Raw genomic sequence first — 21,737 nt, 5'->3', positions numbered from 1 at the left:
GGTTGCGTTGTTGTCAGTGATGTTACAACCAATAGTATGACCGTCTCAGCTCTCCAAAGCGAGAGTAATGAGGGAGATATAAGCCTCAGTCTGATTTACACATGTGCATATCGTACAGAACACTGTGCAAACTTTACAAATCACTAATTTGCACTGCTTTATGCAGTGTGTGCTTCATTATTCATCCTGGCAGGATAGTCTTTTTCTTGTACAGTATGTGTCCTAGAGGGTGCAGTTTAATACTCTTTACTGATGGTGACAAGATACTACAGTTCCATCTCGCTTCGGTTATTTCTGTATTCTCTTCCACACATTAATACTTAGAGACGGTACTTCCTCAGGAGCTCTGATTGCCACATGTATTTACTTTCCGGAAAGTGATCAGGAATCCTAATGCGCCGGAAGTCCTGAATGCATTTCTCTAGCTCCTGCTCAGGAGTCATCTTCTCCTTGTTTGCTTTCCTCTTCGCAGCCTCTCGTTCCCGCACACCGAAGGTTCTCACGCGGAGCATGTCTGTCTTGCGGCGCATCTCTGCTTGCTGCAGCATGTGGACCGGCCCTTTAGGCACGGGACGGTCCAGGGTCTGGATGTTGGACCGTCGGCTCACGGGACCACGGATCACGGTTCCTTGAGGGGAACTGGCCTCTGACTGGGACTCAGAGCAGGAAGTGGAGAGGTCATTGAACGAAGTGCCGCTCTCTCCCTCACGCTCGCTTTTGTGGCTTTTGCAGCAGCAGTCACAGTGCGAGGACGGGAGGGCCCACCGGGAGGGCCCACCTAGAAACAACACACAAATATATTTGTCAGCCCACCGCATGCAATGAGTTTTCAAATACAGCACTTTCATGCAGAAAATCGCTGACACATAATGTCCCAGCTGTCCTTACAGTGATAGATTACTATGTTAATCAAAAGAAACAGTTCTGGTGATCAAGCAAATGCTGACAAATAGATCCACCGTAGTTTCAATGTCATATAAGTACATTTTAACTAATATCAGATGACTGTTTGCATAGGTATTTAAAGGGCTCTGCTGTAAGAACATATGAAGTCTTTGACATTTAATTACTAATCCAAAAGAGCTGTTGGGCCATGCATATTGCTTCCTCTGATAAGAAGAGCCCCAGAGCTCAATGCAGCTAAGCACAGCTCACTGAAAGACCTTTCCCTTTTCCCAAGGCAAAGCTCGTCTCAGACCCAAAGCAATCTGCTTTGCTGTCACAGTTTCTAATTAAACCTGTAACCTGACTGCCAAGACGATGCTGTATTAGCTTTGTGTTTTGGATCAGCCAGTTAAATTAGCCTGGGAATATGCTTTGTATATTTAGGGTGGCAACAAGGTAGAATAGCGCAGGTAAACAAAAAGTGTTTTTAACCATGGCTAGGGAGTGAACAGTGTGAGTGAATGCATGCATCTGCAGACTTCGAGCTTGTCCTGCTTTCCTGCGTCGGAGTTTTGATGAGCGCACACCAGAAGAAGATTTTTGCAGTCCTTTTTCTCTACCCCTGCACCTTCTTCTTGTCTCATCTCACTTCCTCCTACACAGCTAATTATGGACTAGAAATGAACAGTACTGCCTCCTGGCTTGTGAAGTGTAAAGTAAAGATACATGTAGTGCCATTTCCAAAAATAGCCATGATCTATGATCTCATTTAGGTTTGCAAAGAGCTGGAAATTTGTGTTGTTAAAACAGCTGTCTTTGCTGTATGTAAACTACGGTAGTGAAGAATAAAATGGACACACACTCTAAAAACCCAATAAGGTTTTTTGTAATGATGAGATGTTATACAGACTCAATAGCAGGGATGTTTAAGGGGGGGCAATCATTTGTCCACTGCCACCCTCCAGCACATGCACCAATTTAAGCTGAACAGAGTTCAACTGGGATTTTAACCTCTCTGTGCAGACTATAATAATGACCTTATCTCTGGTGTGATGATTGCATTGAGCTGATAGTGAGAGAGTGGCTAACAGCTTTTTAATGGCTAATCCATGAGTAAAGAGGCCAATCAGCACACCAATTTCCCCCCACAGAAAATGAATCTTGCTGAATCCAGCAGACAGACAGCACCAGGCAAATGGACGCAGGCATTTTAGTGAGCGGGATCAAGAGGAAAGAGGCTGGGCATGTTTAAATGGATGGTTGCTGTAGATCACAGGAACAACCTGATTAGGAAACTAAGCAACACCAAACAAAAGCAATATAAAAAGTATTTTTAGGTCACATTGGAGAATGAACAGTAATAGTGAAGTACTGAGAAGTACCGAGAAGTACCTGAGTTTTATTTTTGTTGTTGACAGAGCAAATATTTGCTTGTTTTTTGTGCAATTCAATTTGCGATGTAGCAGACTTGTTACCCAGATTAGAAAAAAATTAATAAAATTTCGACCATACCACTTTATTACACGATATGTTATACTGTGAAATTGTAAAACTTGTCACGTTTTAATGTGACGCATTTTTTGATGGAAGCATGGAAGATAAATCATATTTGTCATTGGATGAGGACACTGTGCATGTTGTAGATCAGAGATATGTAAATTACCATATTATGCGATTAAGTTGTACCTACTGGGCTGAGACATGGAGAGATCGTGAAGCTTGGAGAGTATTGTGGCACCTTCCACTTGCCATAGATGCTGAATCTTTGAGCCCAGTCTTCATGTTGACAACTTAATTTTTCCAGCCTCAGTGGTACTAACAGCCAACAAAAATGTAATTTTAGTTTTCAGAAGATGACTAGGCCATAAGTAACCACTGATATACCCAAAAAAAGACACAAGCACACACCATCTTAGTGTGTACAGGCTGGTGACGTATCGTGTTCCTCATAACCGTCCCACATTAATGTGTGTGTACAACAACAATATGTAGCTCACTGCACATTTATGTACACAGATTACTCACAGTTTCTATTTTATGTTAACTCTTTTTGCATGCTCTTCTTAAATTAGTCTATTCTTTATACGTAAAATATTTATGGCATTCAATGTGGACAGCAAAGCAAGAGTTTCATTGTACAGAGAAACCAGTTTCCTTACTGTGCATATGACAATAAATGCTTTGAATCTTTGTATAAATCACAGAAAAAAACAGTTCATCCTTGACAAAAAGAACTGAAATGTTTCTGATTGTCAAAAATAATTCCAATTAATTGTATTTTGCTCCAATATTTCTAGGTTGTTACATCATATGCACACAGAACTTTATGTTTCATGTTTGTGCAATAAAACTGTCACATTATAACAAGAAAAAGGGCCACATTTTTTACTGGTGACAGCTCTACACTTCCGCATTAATCCAGTTTCTTTTAGGACTGTAAGCTTCTTGTTTAAGTAGTGATGAAGAAAGGACATTTGAGGCAACTTCAAACTTTTATCAGTAGCAACTTGAAAAGTGGAACAAATAAATCCCAGAAAGAATTTTTTAAAAAAAAGTAATTGTGGAAGGCCTTTGAGTTCTGAACAACCAAGAATCCGATCTGAAACAATTGCTTAAACAATAAAGAGTCTCTTGCACAACAGAAACCAGCTAAACAATACTGTTGACTGATGAAATGAATATTGAGCATCTCCACCTGGGGTGGATCAATCCGGCTTTGGCTTGATCGACTGAGAGCAGAATTCTCCAACAAACTCCGATGGGCAGGGCATGTTTCATTGGCAGAAGGAAGAATGGCTTCAATTAAATACCAGAAAACGCTGAAAGCGAACATCAAACTATTTGTGAAAGTGCTGAAGATGAAAAGAAAATGGCTTTTAGAGCAAGATAATGATCCAAAGCGCACACACTCTAAACTCACTGTAGATTCAAGAGGGACAAGTTGAAAATTCGAGGTCCTTCAACCAAAAAAAACCAAAAAGCACTGAACTGAAAATCCACTAAAAAGAACCGAAAGATTCTTTCATGGAAAGGTTTACAGGATGTGATCATTAATAAGAAAATGTTGTGGTGCGGCGACTGAACAAAGATGTCCAAACTTTAACCATGCATGAAAAATTTAATGCAGATTTTGTTAAGATTTAATGTTGCTTTCAGATCCAAGACTGAAAACACTATGAGCATTGTCAGGAAGCACAGTCATTCTCTGCTGCATTTAAACAAGTGGGTGTAATACACTTTAGTGTCTTTTCAGGGAAGCTATTGATTGTAATGTGTTTTTCTCTGCTCTGTGCGGGCTGCCTAAGAGATCATATTCCTTCCACATTAACAGACTGGTGTTGCTCCCCAGTCCAAACTTAGGCTGTGTCTGCCATGGAGGCATGCAAGCACGTCTCCTAGGTATTCTTAAACTCCTCTCCATCTCAACCGGCAGCAGAAATGTTTGTACTCATGCCTGCGAGCCATCAGTTTTGTGGCGATTTTACTGCTTTCAGATTTTAAAGACTCTAAATGGCAGGAAAGTGGGACATGATGGGGACTGAAGGCAGAGTTCTCTGACAAGCTCAGATGTAAAATGTCAGTGAGTTTCTTGCCCAACATTAATTTTTTTTTGCTTCTAAACTGACTCATCAGAGGTGTCTGCAGATGACTGCTTTCATGGTAGCGCTGCGGTCATGAAATTCATGTAATCTCAGAAAGGCTCAGCTCCATTATGTGCTAGGAGTTGAGCAGCAAGGGGAAAAAAAATAAAACTTTCATTTCAGACTCAGATTCCAGTGACCCAAAGTTGTTTGCTTTTCACATCCAAACTTCAGCAGTAAAAGGAACCAAGCCCTTCGTGAAAATGAATAAAAATGACATTTGAACTCCAACCAGCTTTTTACATCCAAGCTGTGTGAGTATGAAAAAAAGGACATGAATTTCTAAAATAAACTTTTCTCATTTATTTGCTTTTATAACGGTTATTTACCTAAATGCAACCTTCACACTGTGTGACTGAGCAGTTGGAATGATCCTGAACCTGCATCAGGTGCAGTAGGAAAAATCAGCCTTATTACATCTTAGACAGAACAAAATAACAGATCTGTCCATGTGGAGGAAAACGTGTTGACTGCTAAAATTCATGTAGCCGGTCAGGGAGAAAAGCTCATGTGATTATGGAGATATTCTGATCTTAGACACTCTCCAGGTCCCATATCCAGCTTCGCAAATATGTTTTAGTCTTCCACTGCCTCGGGATCAGCATAGTTTACATGCTTGTTAGCTCACAAATTAGGCCACTGTGTCCTTGCAGCAGAAAAAAGGGCTTGTCTTGCAAAGCCAGGGACTGTCCTTACAGAGAGAGAGAAATCCATTTCACCAAGATAGTCCTATTTGCTGAAAAATTATCGCTTCAGCAGTTTGTGTCCAGCCACGTAAAGAACATCTATTTGAGTGTGTCTATTGCATTTTCCTCTATCCTGAACCCTTGATCCAGTCTCCTAAAACAAAGCTCAAAGGGATAATTGATGTGAAAGAGCCCAAGAAAAATATGTCATAGTAACATGTGGACGCCCAGCAAGCATTAAATGACCTAGTTCAAGGTTACTGAGCATGTAGAGTCTCGTAGACAAGCCTGGCTTACATTAGCTGCTATCCATGAGGAGAGTGACAGCTTCACTGACTGATTGCTAATGACATGCGGGTGCTGCCCCCTCCCAAGTCAGAGGGTGGCTGTCCACTAAGTGTCACCCTGACAGAGCCAAGCAAGCAACACAAGCAGATTGAAATGTCTGTATCAGCTTCTTCCCTGACCCAGAGCCACACCTTTCCTCTCCGTAGCCCTGATTAAGCAAGATGGAGCTAGGAGATAAAAACAAGGTGTCTGAAGGCTTATAATAGTTCCTTGTCAGATCCCAAATGATGCCTCAAGAGACTGAAGAAGAGACATGATTTGGAACACTCGTGCCATCGTTAAACAGAGACTTATTGGTACTTCTGAGTGTATGTAGATACTACTTCATACAGACAGACTATCAACTCATGTACACAGTTCCGTGCACCAAAATAAATCATTTAAAAAAATCAAAATTTGCAAAGGTCACACCCTGCTTTCCAACTCAGGGAATCCCTGCATCCTCAGAAAACACTTAACTGCCTGCAGTGTGAGGAGATTTACACCCAAGTAGCCATTAAGTGTCTCTAGAGGGATCATTAAGGTGTTAGATGTCAGACCCAAGAAGAGTTGTTGTACCTGCTCTGCAACAGCTTCAGGGTGCAGAAATAGCAGAACCAGGGACAAAAATAGCTGATGGTGTTTAATTAATGGCCAAACTGCTCCGTTATCTAAATGTGTCTCCTTTTTCACTCCCCCAAAGCAAAAATGAGGTTTTCAAATAGTTTATGTTTAGATATTTGTTTAACCTTCAGTTTCCTTGATTTCAATGTGAAACTTCAAAATGCCATCATAAATAAACATCCAAAGAAAGCATGAGATGCAATGTTTGAGGTACGGCTTCGATGAAGTCACTTGATTTTATCTCATAAATTCCTATATTAATCAGTGTATGGTTGTATTCATAGCTTCTACTGTTTTAGTGGACTGTGGAGTGAATGTGAAATGTTCATCAGGGTGTATATCTACTTCAAATACCTTTGCAGTGAAATTAAATTTAAAAAATGCTTGAATATGCCAGAATTGTTCAAAGAAAGATGCATTTAAAAAAAAAAAAAAAAAAAGCTACTTTTCCTTTTTATTTTTTGTGTCAACAACTTAAAAAAAACTCATATTTTCTCCCAAGTTTGAACAGATTGTCTACTTGAACTGAAGACTTTGGCACAAGCACGTACACCTCCCTCCTCTACTATTTTTCTGCACAGGTGCCCTTAAAGACATGAATGAGATATTCATGGGAACAACATCCATCTCTCGGCTTTGCCAATCCAGACTCCAACCAGGCTCTGCGGGAGCTCAGAGACAGCCCAATCTCTGCCTCCATTGCATCCAAACAATTGATTACTTTCCCCTGTCTCTCCCTGCCGCTTTGTGGCTGTTGTTCAGAAGCTCTCATGGCCACACATCATCTCATTCCCAGCTAAAATGAAGGCTGTGCAGTTTTATTAACAGCCAGAGCTGGAAAGTATTATCATTCTCTGTCTTTACAGTACACATTTCCCATTTCAGCTGGACGCTGCACCGACAGAGCAGAGGAGATAACATTGCCTCTGGTGTTTCCAGTCCCAGAGTTTAGTGCTGATATCCTCTGCCACTTTGATGTGGAAGCTTGTATATCTAAAGCAGGTTATGATTTTATTTCATCTAAGATGACAGCTAGTTGTCAACCAGTGAACCGAATTAAAGTTCTCCCGCTGTACAATTTGACTTATAGTTTCAAACTGTCTTGAAAATGGGTTGTAGTTGTCTCATCGCAGAGGATGCACGGAGACATGTTGGGAGTCTCAGATTGCATTCAAATCACCCAACATTATCCCCAGAAATAATTAGCAATTAGGAGGGCACTCTCATGTAACAGCTGGAAGGTTGCAGTTGTTAGTCACTGCAGCAAATGTTTTCACTGCCAACAAACGACCAAACATTGTGCTACACTTTCTGGATTCCTGATAAATAACTTACTAAGTTTCTATTTTTGGGTATCCTGGTTGGGTGCTGTGAAAATAAACATCTTTATGCTGTCTCATTAAGGTCTTATATTAACATTGAAGAAAACCTGCATTGAACCACCTGGAATTTTTTCAATTGCAACAAGGAGAGTTTGACATACATGAAGATTTTTTTGCTTGTTTAGACCAGCAGTTCTTACCTTTGTGCAACCCCTTGTAAAATATTTTTTTCAGCCAACAACCCCCTAACCACTGCAAATTATTCTTTGTTTAATAAAAACTTGAAATACAGCACTTTGTCATTTGTGTTTGGTTTGTTAAACTTTAACCATGCAAAAAAATGAAAATCTCTATGACGCTTTAACCAGGACTCTATCATTTGCATTGTCAAGGTGACAGTGACTGACGGATATGCTTTTGCTCGTGACAGATGGGGTTCAATTTACGTCAGAATGTGAGATTTGGGGAGAAAAGAAATAGTGTGAATCTAAATGTAAATTCAGTTTATGAATGTACACTTACATTTGATTAAATATATTAAATATTTATGTAATATTCATTCATGCATTTTCTAAACCGCTTAATCCAACTCAGGGTTGCAGGGAAGTTGGAGCCTGGCTTTGGGCAAAAGGCAGGGTACACCCTGGACAGCTCGCCAGTCCATCACAAGGCCACACAGAGTCAAACAACCACTCATGCTCACACTCATTCCTTCTTTAGAGTAACCAATTAACCTATCATGCATGTCTTAGGACAGTGGGAGGAAGCTAGAGTACCCAGAGGGAACCCACACATACATGGGGAGAACATGCAAACTCCACACAGAAAGGCCACTGACTGAACCCCTCCCCAGCCAAGGATTTAACCAGTGATCTCCTTGCTGTGGGGCCACAGTGCTAACCACTATATCACCGTTAATATTATAGTTATATCATTTTGTTTAAGGATTTTTTAAAGAAAACATAAAAAGATATTTGTTTTCAAAACATTTCATGTACCCCGTAGAATGCCTTGAAGTACCCCCAGGGGTATGCGTACCCCCACTTGAGAAACAGTGGTTGGACCATGTTGGGTGTAATAAAAGAAAGGTGACACACAGGGACAGGATCAGAAACCTGGATGCTTTAATTTACTTCATATAGAAGGATATAAGTAATTTAACATGAAAGCAAGATCCCAAACTTCCCAAATATGATCAAAGCCAGTATGAAATTTCAAACTTGGATTCTAATTTTAATCCAAAATATCAGTCGAAGGTGTGTTATAAAAATGAGTTTCATAGTAATATTCATCTTTCAACTGTTTCAGCTCCTCTTCTTCTCAGAGTGAATGTTTGTACAACATAAAACTTTCAATTAAATGTTTAAATAAATGAGTAAATTCTTGATTAAAGGGCTCTTTTCTTTTAAGTTTTTTTTTTCAGTCTAGGGAAAAACCAGGAGCATATTTTATACATGGTAGAGAGAGAATGACAACTACCCAACGGAGGCTATTAATGAGGAAATGAATCTCCTGATATGTAGAGAGGGCAACACCACCAAAAAAACAGAATTATGACTATCTTCTTTGAGCACTTTTGGAACTGTCCAAAATGATGAGAATAGCCAATGAAGCTGTAGAAAACAAGTGATGCATTTAAAAAGAGAAGCATCATGGCTGATGTTCAGAAACTGACAGGCTGGAAGAAAGTCTCTCAGTTTGCTTACTGCTCTGGATTGCTCAGTTTACATTCACAACTAACCCTACAACTCGCACTCCATTGAGCTGGTGTTTGTTTGGGTAAGGGGACTAAAAAGAAAGCAGTGAAATGTTCTGCGGAAGATGTTAAGAAGAGGACACAAAATCTGTCAACACACATACACACTCAGAAAACATCCATTTGTCTACATGTGTTCTTTGTCTATATTTGCCCGCTCTAGGCCAGCGAGTGTCCCACATTCAGAACCAGGTTACAGTATAAGTTTTGAAGGTGGATTCAGATTGCTGTGCTGCAGTGAAACAGGGGCTCTCATGCCTGTCTGCTTCCAATGTGTCCATCCATCATCCTGACAAGACATCTGTCTCCTCATGTTTGGGATATATACTGGTCTCCTTTCATCCTCACATCATCTGCTCCCTTCTAATGAAAAGCCAGTCTCAGTCTCGGCCTCTGCTTCCATGTCTTATCACCCCAAATTCACCCCTCTTCCCAACCCCTTCCCCCACTTTCTCACATTCATGAACTTCCCTGTCTGATCCTTACTTTAATCTATTTCTGCGCCCGCTCCCTCCTGCTTCTTTCTGCCTCAGTTCTTTCTCCCCATGGCCGGGTCTCATGCAACTTTTACTCCCCCATCCCTCCTCCTCAGCGACTCTCTCCTCCATCTGCTCGTCCTTACTTCTTTTCACTGTCTGTGCGTCTCACACGCATGCAGTTTCTTTCCCTTCATAATGTATACCTTACTGTACAATCTTCTCATTTTCTCACCCACCTCCCTTATTCTGCGGTGACAGTGCCCCGAGATGGGAATGGGGAAGGAGGTGAACACCTCTACCATATGCTGTGCTAAAGGAGCATCCAACTGAGGTGATTTGAGGGGTCAAAGTAAACCTTTTTGATAATTACCCCGTTATAATGACAATATAGAACTGTCATTAGCAAACCATATGCCAAATCTTTCCCAGTCCATCTTCTTGCACCTCAACTTTTCACCCACCAACTGGGCTCCCCTCAGCTTTTAATGGGGGCTATTAGGAATGATGAACAAAGTGCTTTAATTGGCCATATGGCCCAGATCCTCACTCTTCCCTCTGCAAAGGAAAGAACCATATTTGCTACTAACTAAGTTATTTGCTGGTGAACCTTATTTCTTTTCAATTGAAACTGAATCAGGAGAGGACAGCAATATTTCTATGATCTTTTTATTTATTTATTTTAACTGCCCACTGGTGTTATATTATTCATAACTCAGCGGCTGGCATAATCTGAGCAATAAACCGTGTTTACGCATGACGCATGTGCACTTGAAGTGTAGCAGCATTGTGACTCAACTCCCCTGGGGCTTGTGGGCAAGTCTGCATCTCATCTCGGACCCTTAACATAAGTCTGAAGTCAGCCACTGAAGGGGATGGAAATATTTAGAGGAAGAAACGGGGGAGGTGGTTCTTGCTTCTTCACCCCCCCCCCCCCCCCCCCCCCCCGCCCTCCTTTTTTTTTCTTTCTTTTTTTTTTTACTTTCATTAGTTTGCATTTGGTTTTATTTGTGTTTGTCTTGATTTCTGTATGAATTATCGTTGCTCCTGAAAGTCTAAATGTGACTTGTATAGAGTGAGAATAAAACTTCACTCACGGTAGAAGATGTACTGTGCGTAATTGGACCAGACCCTGTCATCCGTGTAATGCCCCATGGAGGACGCAGTCAGGGACGTATTGCAGGCCACAATGTGAAAACCACACTCAGACAGCATGTCGAAAGCTCTCTCCAGGTGTTTGAACTTGAGGTAAAACCTGCACGTGTATCGGTCCGGGGGTCTGTCCGTGTCCCTGTTCTCGTTCAGGGCGTCTCCAAACACTTCCTTGGCCAAGCCGATCCTACTGCTGATGAAAATTCTCGGTAACTTTTTGGGCTTGGTATCAGTGTGACTTTCTCGTCCTCCCACGGCGCAAGGGCCCCTGAAAGTGACCGTGATGTAGCCATACCTCCTGTCCATGGAGTAAGACGGGTAAAATCTCTGATCGCTGCCTTGCGAAGCATCTTCCAAATCGCTGTAATACAAGTCATCCGAAAAGAGTTTTGACTCCTCTGCTGACAAAAGTTTGGACAGTTCTGGCAGCTGGAAGTATTCTGCCTCTCTTTTCAACCTTCCTCGCTCTGGAAAGTGGTCAGGAAGGACAACTTGCTTGTCTCTGAGGTAATCCAGCACGTATCGAAACAAAAACCCATCTCTGTCGATGAAATAACGTCCTCTGAGGTCCCGGGACAAGTCGTTTGAAGACCCCTTCTTGTTTGAGAACAGTTTCCCAAGTAAGGAATTTGGAAAGCTTGTTAAGGTGGTGTAACGAGTGTAATACACCTGCCCACCCACGTTTAACTCGACAACGTCCGACGGAGGATTTTGCACCGAACCCTGCTCCTTAGCGGGTTGCGTTTTGCAGTTTTCACTCAGTGCCATTATTTTTCAGGCTCCTTCACAAAATCCGAGATCATGGAGTGCAATCGTCCCAGAAGTTCAGGGTGTGAAGCTCAGAAGCTGCATGGTGATGATGCGCTCAGAGCCAAAGTGCACTCCTGGTTGAAGCAGCAGTCCTCTCATCCAGCATCTCATGACAGAACAATCCCCAAGGCGCGTCTACAATATCACCCTTAAATCCATGCGTAAACGTGCCTGGCCACGACGCATCCTTTTTAATTGAATCGATCTTCAAAACCAGCATTGTGTTACTAAACCCATTGTAATGGGTCGTTTGTGTGACTTCGAGGTAGGCTATTTGATACTCGTTTGTTCTGTTACTTCCCAACATAAAAAGTAAAAGCAAGTTTTCTTTGGAAAGCCTTTGCGCTCGCGTCCTAATTATATAAAATAAGCTCAAAATGAACTGAAGAATTCTGAAAGTATCTTATCGTTCTGCTTTAGAGCGCCGCTCCAAGCTGCCCATGCTCCAAGGATGCTCACAGGGAGGATGGTGGAAGCGGGACTCCAGTGCGCACCCACCTTTCCAAACTGCTGAGTGCGGAACCGGCTAAACCAGCAGAAGGTTTAAGATAATGTTGCTCCAAGCTGCGAGGGAGAGAGAAAAATCATCCCGCGAAGTAATGTCTGACATCATCTTAAAGGAAAATGTTATTTTTGGCAGCCTGATGGAAGGTGCAACTGTGCAATCTTTTCCAAGATATTCTGCAACGACCAAAGGCGGCGTACAGCTGGCGATGAGGATTCGGGGCTAATGCAGTTTTAACATCCCAGCGCCGCAGATTTTAATCCCTCCCCTCTGATTCCTTTGCAGAAGCTTTGTGCGTTCATATTTAACGCTTTTAGCTGACGCGCTTATCCCGAGAGACGGGTGAAAGGTTAGGCGTCAGTGTCTCCCTCAAAAATCTCATCTGCTCTGACACAAACACACGATCACATCTGGTGATCGCCATAAACAGCTCTTCAGTCAAATATCACGCTCAAAAATCAATAAAAAGAACAAATATAAATAAGGACATTTGAGCTCCTTTCTGATTGAACCTTTGGGCACCAGTGTGGCATTTTTCACCCAGTGACTTGGATGTGAAAAGGATCCCTTCCTCATCGATTTTGAATTAAATGAATTATCTCAACACTGTGGACACACTACTGCTTTATGTAGTCCCCGATAAATGCTTAAATATGAGGTGCTTTTGGTGCACTCATTCTGGATAAAATGCATGCTGATTGCAGCTTTTATTGCACTTTTATAAACTCACCTATTGAATTATCTTACTGAGTATATAAGAGAAGTAGGCTTTTGGGACTAATTGTCCACAAGGACTGCTCAGTAAATTTGTCATACAGTCAGCTGCACAGTAAAGTGTGAAACCAAGTGCCATAGGGTGGAAAATCCACTTTGGATAAAGTGAGCTGCAAGGCTGAAGTAAAAAAACTGACAATCCCTGCCATGATTTGCATATGCAGTTTATGTGGTGCACAAAAATAGGATATAATGTGACCATATGTGGCAATGAAACTGAAGTTGGATTTGTTTGTTCTATAATTCTACTGCCCACATCCCATGCAACCACCAGCTTGACATCTGGCCATGTTTGCTTTTTTTTCTCTGCTGTGCAGTTTGTTGTTGTTGTTGTTGTTTTTCTTTTTGTGTGTGTGAATATTGAAGCCATGCTATAATAAATTAGGCTCCTTTATTGGTGTGTTGCAGAGAGAAAGTGTCGATAATGGGAGAGTACCCTTGACTCATGTTTTTGAGGAGGCATTGGTCACGCTTTACCCTGTAAATTCAGTGTATTGTGTTGTGGAGGGGTTGCTAAGCAGCACCAGGAGACTGAGTGGGATTCAAACAGTAGGGATTTAGTGCTTCGGCAAGCTCACTGGTTTCTTTCTTCTTTTTTTTTTTTCTTTTTTTTTTTTTTTGCATTGAGAGGTTTGTGCTGCTTACATTATGAATGGTAATGTTGTGTAGACTGTGTGACCATAACATGAAAGTTACCTCCTTTTAACCACACCACCAATCACAAATTCACGTGCAGATTCTCTTTTTGTTGGACTTGTATCACGCCAGGATTTGTTTGGGAATGATTCTCTTCATCAGAGCGCTATAAAGTCCATTTCTTATTCATCTCACTCGCCTTCACATTAGAGACAATTTCACTGCCTCCTGTCATCACTTTATTTCCTGCTCATGCACAACTCCCAGGTTAGTTTCTATCTTTTGGAAGGGGTGGAATTTCATGCAACTTCAGCATTAATAATGTAAGACAATATGACTCCCAGCTGAGCATAAATGAAGAAATCTGTACGTGCTGGAACATTTAATTGTCAGCTGTGGTTTTGCTAGCTCTCACACTGTTATCTGTGGCGTTGCTTGGGTAAAAGACATCTTGAAACTGCCCTTTTTATTGCATGTAAAATGTAACTTTGATGCATTAAAATGACTAGCAAACACAGTGGCGAAATCTTCACTTGTAACGTCTCGCATCTGTTTTCCAGTCAGATTGTTTTGTTGTTTTGTGAATGTGAAGTCAAGTGATGCACACCTTTCAAATGCAAAACTTGATGCATCGCTATGCAGTATTGGAATAAAACAGACATTAAATGGAAGATCTCAAGTGATTATGAATAACTGCAGCCTGCCATGTCCTATTTCTGCTTTTCCCACTCACTTTTCATTTGCAGATAAATGGGTAAGAGCTGTGAATTTCTATGTTTTAAGAAACAGTGTCTACACTTTGATGCCCAAGTTAGTTTTTGGTTAGGTTTATTTTAGATTCTAGATTTAGTTTGTTTAATTTCCTCATAGAAGACATCATTTAATAACAACAACTAAATAATCCAAAAACAATAGATTATTTATTGATATATTTCTTTGCAGGCTGCATGGTGGCATGGTGGTTAGCACTGTGGCCCCATAGCAAGAATGTTGCTGGTTCAATCCTTGGCTGGGGCAAGGTGTGGACAGTGGCCTTTCTGTTTGGAGTTTGCTGGTACTCCAGCTTCCTCCTACCATCCAAAGACATCCATGTTATGTTTACTGGTTACTCTACATTGAATGTGAGTGGTTGTTTGTCTCTGTGTGGCCCTGTGATGGACTGGTGAGCTGTCCAGGGTGTACCCTGCCTTTTACCAAAAGACTGCTGGGATCTGCTCCAACTTCCCAGCGACCCTGAATTGGATTAAGCAGTTAGGAAAATGAATGAATGAATATTTCTTTGTAGGATAGAAACTATTTCTTGAGCTCCCAGGGGACAAAGCACTGGATGAACACGGAAACTGCATCTCAACATATTAGCTATTCATTTTATGAGTTTATCTAGTGGGGAAAAAATGCAAGTTTTATTAAATGTGTTGAACAAGATATCATTATTTCAAATAAATCGAGATATAATTAAATTAAAAGAATAATTATTATGCTTGTGTTTTGTGAAATGTAAAGTTTTGTGCCTCCTGTTTCCTCTATTGCATGTGGTTTTTTTTTTTTTTATGTTTTCCTTTTGTGTTGTATTCATAACATTTTCTGTATTAGTCTTGGGTGCAGTCATGTAAAAACATGTAAAAAAAACATCCTGATTTTTTTTTCCTTTTTTTTTGTTACCGCTGAAAACATGTAGTTACTGGATGTGGCCAGCAGGCGGCAGGGCTGCTCGTTGAAATCAGGTCAGCCATGGGGCTGCCTTGCCTTGATCTCCATTTTGTGTGTTTTTCCTTGAGGTTAGCGCCTACTTTCCTAATGGCTAGCTACGTACCTTCACCAGTGTGACATTTTGCATTTCTACTGACAGCAAAGTCGAAGTCGGAGATCGAAAACAGATTAAGACAGTCCACATTAATGTATTTCTTTTTCTTTGATCTAGCCATGTAGCGATTAATACAAGCGAGAATAAGGTTAACAGGATCATCCAGCGTGTTGTGAACTGCCACTTTCAACCAAAACAATGTTGAATGATGACCTGTGGACACATATCAGCAGCCAGCCATTTCAAGGGTAAATATGCCAATTTCTTCATATCTGTTATCTAATGTCAGATGCATTAAAAAATAGCACACCCTGACGGAAAAATATGCAGTTAGCCAGGAGGCTAATGACAGCCTCAACGACATTCGAGCGAAATGTTGCTACTTTAACACTAGCTATCTAGCATGCTAGCGCTTAGCAAAAAGCTAACGGGGGGGAGGTAGCATGTGACACATTTCAGCAACAGATCTTTGCATGCGACTCGTGGTCAAGAAGGTTTAATATGCTTTCATTTTATTCTGTGCATAACGTTTGAGCAGGAGTGTCTGGACACTGGCATGGGTATTTTTGTAAGCAGGGGCAGCTAACGTCAGCTAGCCGTGTTCAGCTTCGTTGACTGTCAAGCGCGCTGGGCGGGGGGTCGTCTGTAATCCACCATTCAGCCATGGTCGTGGAAAGACCACTCACTGATCGTGCTTAGTGGGCAGGAACCTCTGGTCCAAAAGGACCTAGAGGCCCCTGGCTTTGTGTGTCTGTGTTATAGAATTGGCAATATTATTCACTGAAATGTCAGTTGGGATAACAAAAACAAAAGAGATGCATTACTCAAAGCTACCTTCGGAAACACACTAAATGGTTTGTTTTTGTTTAAAGCAAGTAAATGAGTTAAAATATTCATACATATTCTATAACAAAAGAAAAAGAAGTAGAGCTTGATAATGACCAGAAGAGCATTTATGATGTTATTTTAAAGAGAAGAACGCAAACATCCAAAAAAAATTACTACAATAATAAAAAATGGAGTGACTATTAATAGACTGTTAACAACAAAAATACATGTAGTATGTGGGGAAATGACACTTTTTTTTATTTTTTATTTTCGGGCCACTTCATCACAATCCTTTTGTTAGTTTAGTTGCCTGCGTCTTGCATGGGCTCAATTTTTAACCAAAACCTTTGTAAACTGAGCTTTTCCAGGATGTCTGTTTATTTACCTTTTTAATGTGTTTTAACTAGTTTTTCTTGTAATATTTTCTTTTCTCCTTAAAATAAAAAGATGGATCAAGGAGGAGTGAAGAAGATAACGTACAGAAGAGATGACCATCTGAGTAAACTGGTCTACACTGAAAGCCCTGAAGAGGGAGGTCTGTTGAAAGTGGCTCCTCACAGTGCCGTCTCTGTCACATCTGTCACAACTACTGTTCTTCCATCCAGCTCATTAATGCAGCCCGGACAGGTGACCAACGGCCTCAGCAACAGTCCACTTCCAGAGGAGCTCCCCTTGACTCCTGCCTCTGGAAGCTCTTTGGTAGAGAGTTCAGAGCCCAGGGCGCCAACCAAAGATCATCAGCAGCAGTTACTTCAGGCACAGACTTCCAGTGCTTTTGGGCATCAAACTTTGCCCCAGTTGGAGGCCAGTATTGCAGACATTACACAGTCCTCCATGGATTCACTTATTGGGGGGTCAGATCCTAACTTCTTTGCCATGAAAACAGAGGATTTCTCCATGGACAAAGGAGAGCAGGACCCCATTGATCTCGCCTTTGATCACATTGGTAAAGATGTGGACATGAACCAGAAACTCTTCAATGACACCACTCTGGACCTGCTTCAAGACTTTGACATTACTGGGTCCCCGTCAGATTTTTATGTGGGGGATGATGCTTTTCTATCCACTCTGGCAGATGATTCTTTGCTGGGAGATGGGGACATGAGAGGGACCTCTGAGCGGGACATGAAACCTTCTGTGGTTGAAAGCAGTGCCATCACTGGAGCAGTCTCTATTGCTACAAATGGCAGAAATGCGACAAGCCCAGATCAGTCCAGCTCAAGCTCAGCCACAACAGGATCTTTAACACCTGCACCCACTTTGCCTACAGTAGTGAAAAAAGAGAAAGAAGATGGCTTCATTCAGCTCAGCACTCCAGGTGTGATCAAACAAGAGAAGACGTCAGCAGGCCACAGTTATTGTCAGATGAGTGGCGCATCCTCCTTAGACAAGCCAGGCACAAAGCCTATCTCCATCTGTGGAGTCAGCACTTCAGGAGGACAGAGCTTCCACTTTGGGGTCAACCCCAGAAACCCTGAAGCTCAGCAGCAGAAGGATCAGAAGCCAGTGTCTAGCCTGTACCTCCCAGTAACTGCCATTGGTGCGGTCTGGAACAGAAGCCAGAGTTGTGGAGACAACTCTGCAATTCACAGGGCCAGTGACTCATTTTCAAGCTCGCCTTCCTACTCCATCAACTTTGCCAGGTGAGTAACTACAGCAGTTGTCAGCTGGCATGGTTTTCATTTCACCCTCCCTAACTTTAGTGGATGAAATAAGTTAATGAACATCTTTCACAGAAGCTATTTGATAATCCATTACATCATCTGGTATTTGTTGTGTCATATTGCTACTTCAGATTTTTGACAGATATTTCAATGTATTCTTTCTTGATTTTGATACATATACATGTTGAAATGTCTTAAAAGAAATTGTTTATTTTGAATTAATTTTATCTGTCAGGTTTTTTTTTAAATCTCAGTAAATTATATAACAATGTTTTTGTCCCAGCTAGAGGTAATAAATTTAGATATAACACTGTGAAATGACAACCATAGTAGTCTCCGGAGAAGGGGATGTATTAAGGCTGTTGATTGTTTGTTTGTATTGCTTTATTGTCCTGCTTCTCATAACCTAATGCTGGGAAATGTGCCAGCATTAAAATTTAGGAGTCTTTAAATGCACCTGTTGCCTGTTTGCAGTAAAACACGGATCAGAAAAGAAAGTTGCGAGTCGCGATTATTATAATAATAATAATTATAATAATAATATAATTTTTATATTATTATTATAATTATAATATTATAATTATATTATAACTATATATATTATGATTCAGTCCTGAAAATAATTGCTAGTTTCAGTTCTGCTAATTTTGTTTATAGTCAAGCTCAAACAGGCTTTGTTATCTGGTTTCATTAAAGGGATGTTGGTGATTCTGGATAACCGTCTCACGAAGGTGTCTTTGGCTGAATTTCCAGTTTGAGTTCTCACACAAGCAGCCAGTCTCCCAGTTTAATCAGATAAAATGCATGATAGCACATTGTCGAAATTGTGTCTGTGTTTGTCCATGTTCCAGAGGCTTTATGTTGGAGTAAAACAAAAAGGCGGAGGAGGGGTGAGAGGGACAGTTAACACATCACATCTAAAGATTAAAAATCTATATAGTTGATTAGATCAGAAAAGACAAAAATGTGATATATACTGGTAAATGATATAGTGCTAAAGTGAATAACTTTGTAATTTACTTATTTGCATGTCTTTTCTGTGTATACATAAATGATCTATGGTAAAAAAAAAAAAAAAGTGATAGAAATTACTACAATCAGGCACAAGTATATGATAATATATAAATAAATTACTATCAAGTGCTTTGTCTTTTATGTTCTATTTTTAAGCACCAATGTGAAGTTGACTATATTGAAACGTTGCACAAATTAAAATACATAACACAAACAATATAAAGAGAATAAAATATTTGAGATATTAAGAATTGTTTAGAAATCTCCACACAAGTAAAGTGTTCCTGTTATTTTGTGGGAATTGGGACTTTTTCTGGTTGATAGAAAGTATATTTTCATCTTTTTTTTCTTAGATTAATCTGTTTTGTGAAAGTTTGACCTGTGATCTTACAGCCTACTACAGAATGAAGCCATTGTAAAGACAAAAATACCTAAGTTAACCTACAGTAAAGCAGCTTCATGAGACTGACTTGCTGCTTTTAAGCACTAAGATCTGAAAAGAGGGGAATTCCACCTGTATCCAAGTCTGTCAGATGACCTTCGCCTGAGCTTAAGGATTATCTGGAAGCTTGTGGTATGCCCCTATTCCACTATCAGCACCTTTTACATTAATTTATTATTCTTATCATGATCAATTATCTCTATTGCTTTTAAATTTAGCAGTCTGTTAGCACTGCTTTGCTTCTCAGTAGGTGATGATGAGGTTATCATGGGCATATCTTCCAGCTCTGCCATGCTTAAAATAAACCAGAGATCTACAATGTTGTCATTTAAAGTAGTGGTATCCCCAGAAAGCAGATAAGCATCATTCAACAATAAAGATGAATGAATTGAGGTCCAAATGCTTTGCTCAGGTATGGATTTATCGGTTTAGGCCGTTTGCAGGGAGGTAAAAATGTCTCTTTGTTCCATTTCTCATTCTTGTTTTAGTCATTTTGAAACCTAATTTCTGCCTTGATCTCTTCTGATTTTCACAGTGTTTGCATGGCACATGGTCTTACAAAGTGTCTTTTGTATTATTGCTTTGCTGTCTTAGTGATGTGGAGTTGTGAATGTAGCTCTTGGGGCCCAGCCATGAATGGTGGTATGACAGAATCACCTTCTTAGAGACGTTTTTGTTTGTGTCTCTTTCACATTCACGCCTGTCTGATTTAGTATCTAACAGGGAGTGATCATCTCAGGGATTGGCTCGCAGAAGTGCATCATGTCAACAAGGGCAATGTTTGTAGTGGTGTTTGTATTGCTTGTGCAAATTGTCCTCAGTTCCACCTTCTAAACCATCTGACATTTGTTCCTTTACTTGGTGACCAGGAACAGATGGGTTGTGACACGAGATACGCCCCATCTTCATTTCACACAAGGCTCTAATCACCCTGTTCTTGTATTATGAAGAGGTGTGTGTGTTTAAGCTTAGGATTATGTCTGTGCATTTCGTGAGAGGGCAAATTATTTTGCATGATTGTGTGGTTGTTTGGTCTGCCAAGCTTATCAGGGTGTAAACTTAGCATTTCTCTCTGTGTATATGTGCGTGCATCGAGAGGGAGTTTTTTTTGTGCAAGCCCTGTGCAGTTCATTCTGTGTGACATTTAGTGGCTTGAAATTGGCTCAGCACCAGGTTGTGGTGGTTCTGTGGGCGTCAAGCGGTTTGCATCAGGTCATCACTTCCAACTTCTCACGCGATGGTGGCACTGCCGCATCTTTCTAATACTTTGTCACCAAGCACCTTGCATTGCCCTGAATAGTTGGCCTGCCATAACCCCAGGTTTTGGCTGCAGGTTTTTGGGGCAGTGACTTTCACCACCATCCCAATCTGCAGTAGCTAATAATCTCAGACCATGTGTGTTCTTCTAAATGTCCACAATGCATCACAGTTTTACAGTCAGGGCTTGTCTCACAATCTGACTCGCATATATCTTGTTGACACATAATGAAAAATGCTTCACCTTGAAAAATGTTAGTTTTGTTACTATTTTGGGGAATACATGCCCTCATCTTGTGATAACCAGTTTGGCCATGGGAGATGACCTGAGATGAAATGACCTGTTGAAGTAAAAATGCTGGACTTCAATAGGTGAAGGAAACCCACATAATCATGTTTTTAAGGATTATTTGTTATTTTTTTTCTCCTTCTGTGTATGGTTATTATTGTTGTTGTTATTGTTATTAGTAGTATTATCATCATTGTCATTATTATTATAATTATTATTATTATAATTATTATTATTGCTCTTATTATTGTAGTAGTTATTATTTTGTTAAAAGGTATTTTCTATTTTTATTGGGACATTTCTTAGGATGAGGATGGGAAACCAGTGCCAAACTGGTACCCATGTAAGACATTCTGCTTTTCAGTCATGATCCAGCTCTGAAGTGAGCTCTTGAGCCCCTCTCCTCTTAAATTGCCACTGCCCATTCACAAATGAAGTGGAATCAGAGCTGTGCCATTAAATCTGCATTGTTTATGTGCAGTGTGACTTGTCGACCATTCTCCACTTTCTTAATTGATCATGTGACTTGCACGTTAGTGGTGTTTGTAGGTGGCTAAAAAATTTTGCTTAAAAAAAGCTTTTTATTTTCAAACAGTAAATGCGACTGCACACTGGGGCTGATTTCAGAAGCACTGAAGTCCGCTATCACAATCCTTAATAGGAGACGGTTAACAGCAAATTAAGTCACTCAGTAATGCCAGCTAGCTTTTTGCCACTCAACACAACGAACAATGTGACAACTGTGTGTGTTATTTCCTTCACCAGTTAGCTACATGTAGCACACAGTGTCATGCACAATGAACGCATGTAGTACTCATCACATCGCAGTAAATATGATTCAGTGG

The 21,737-nt window shown here is 40.6% G+C and overlaps 2 protein-coding genes across 2 annotated transcripts in view; one reads left to right on the top strand and one right to left on the bottom strand.

The window, feature by feature from the left end:
* Nucleotides 1-320: 320 nt before the first annotated feature.
* On the bottom strand, nucleotides 321-11,637 carry LOC306763625 (BTB/POZ domain-containing protein KCTD16-like; the record flags this gene model as incomplete). The annotated part of the gene is made up of 2 exons (XM_079250484.1): nucleotides 321-778; nucleotides 10,815-11,637. The coding sequence occupies 2 exons, from the start codon at nucleotides 11,635-11,637 to the stop codon at nucleotides 321-323; spliced, it is 1,281 nt and encodes a 426-aa protein (XP_079106610.1).
* Nucleotides 11,638-15,408: 3,771 nt separating this feature from the next.
* The window catches only part of nr3c1 (nuclear receptor subfamily 3, group C, member 1 (glucocorticoid receptor)), a 28,114-nt gene continuing 21,785 nt past the window's right edge, over nucleotides 15,409-21,737 (top strand). The window contains exons 1-2 of the mRNA XM_079249984.1: nucleotides 15,409-15,646; nucleotides 16,674-17,869. Coding sequence (XP_079106110.1) covers nucleotides 16,674-17,869 — 1,196 coding nt within the window. The 5' untranslated portion in view covers nucleotides 15,409-15,646. The remainder of the gene's footprint in view (nucleotides 15,647-16,673; nucleotides 17,870-21,737) is intronic.

The sequence above is a fragment of the Telmatherina bonti genome (genome assembly GCF_933228915.1).
Source record: "Telmatherina bonti genome assembly, chromosome: 12".
NCBI lineage: Eukaryota > Metazoa > Chordata > Actinopteri > Atheriniformes > Telmatherinidae > Telmatherina > Telmatherina bonti.
Note: the sequence above shows the minus strand (reverse complement) of the source record. Positions and strands in the feature narration are given on the sequence as shown.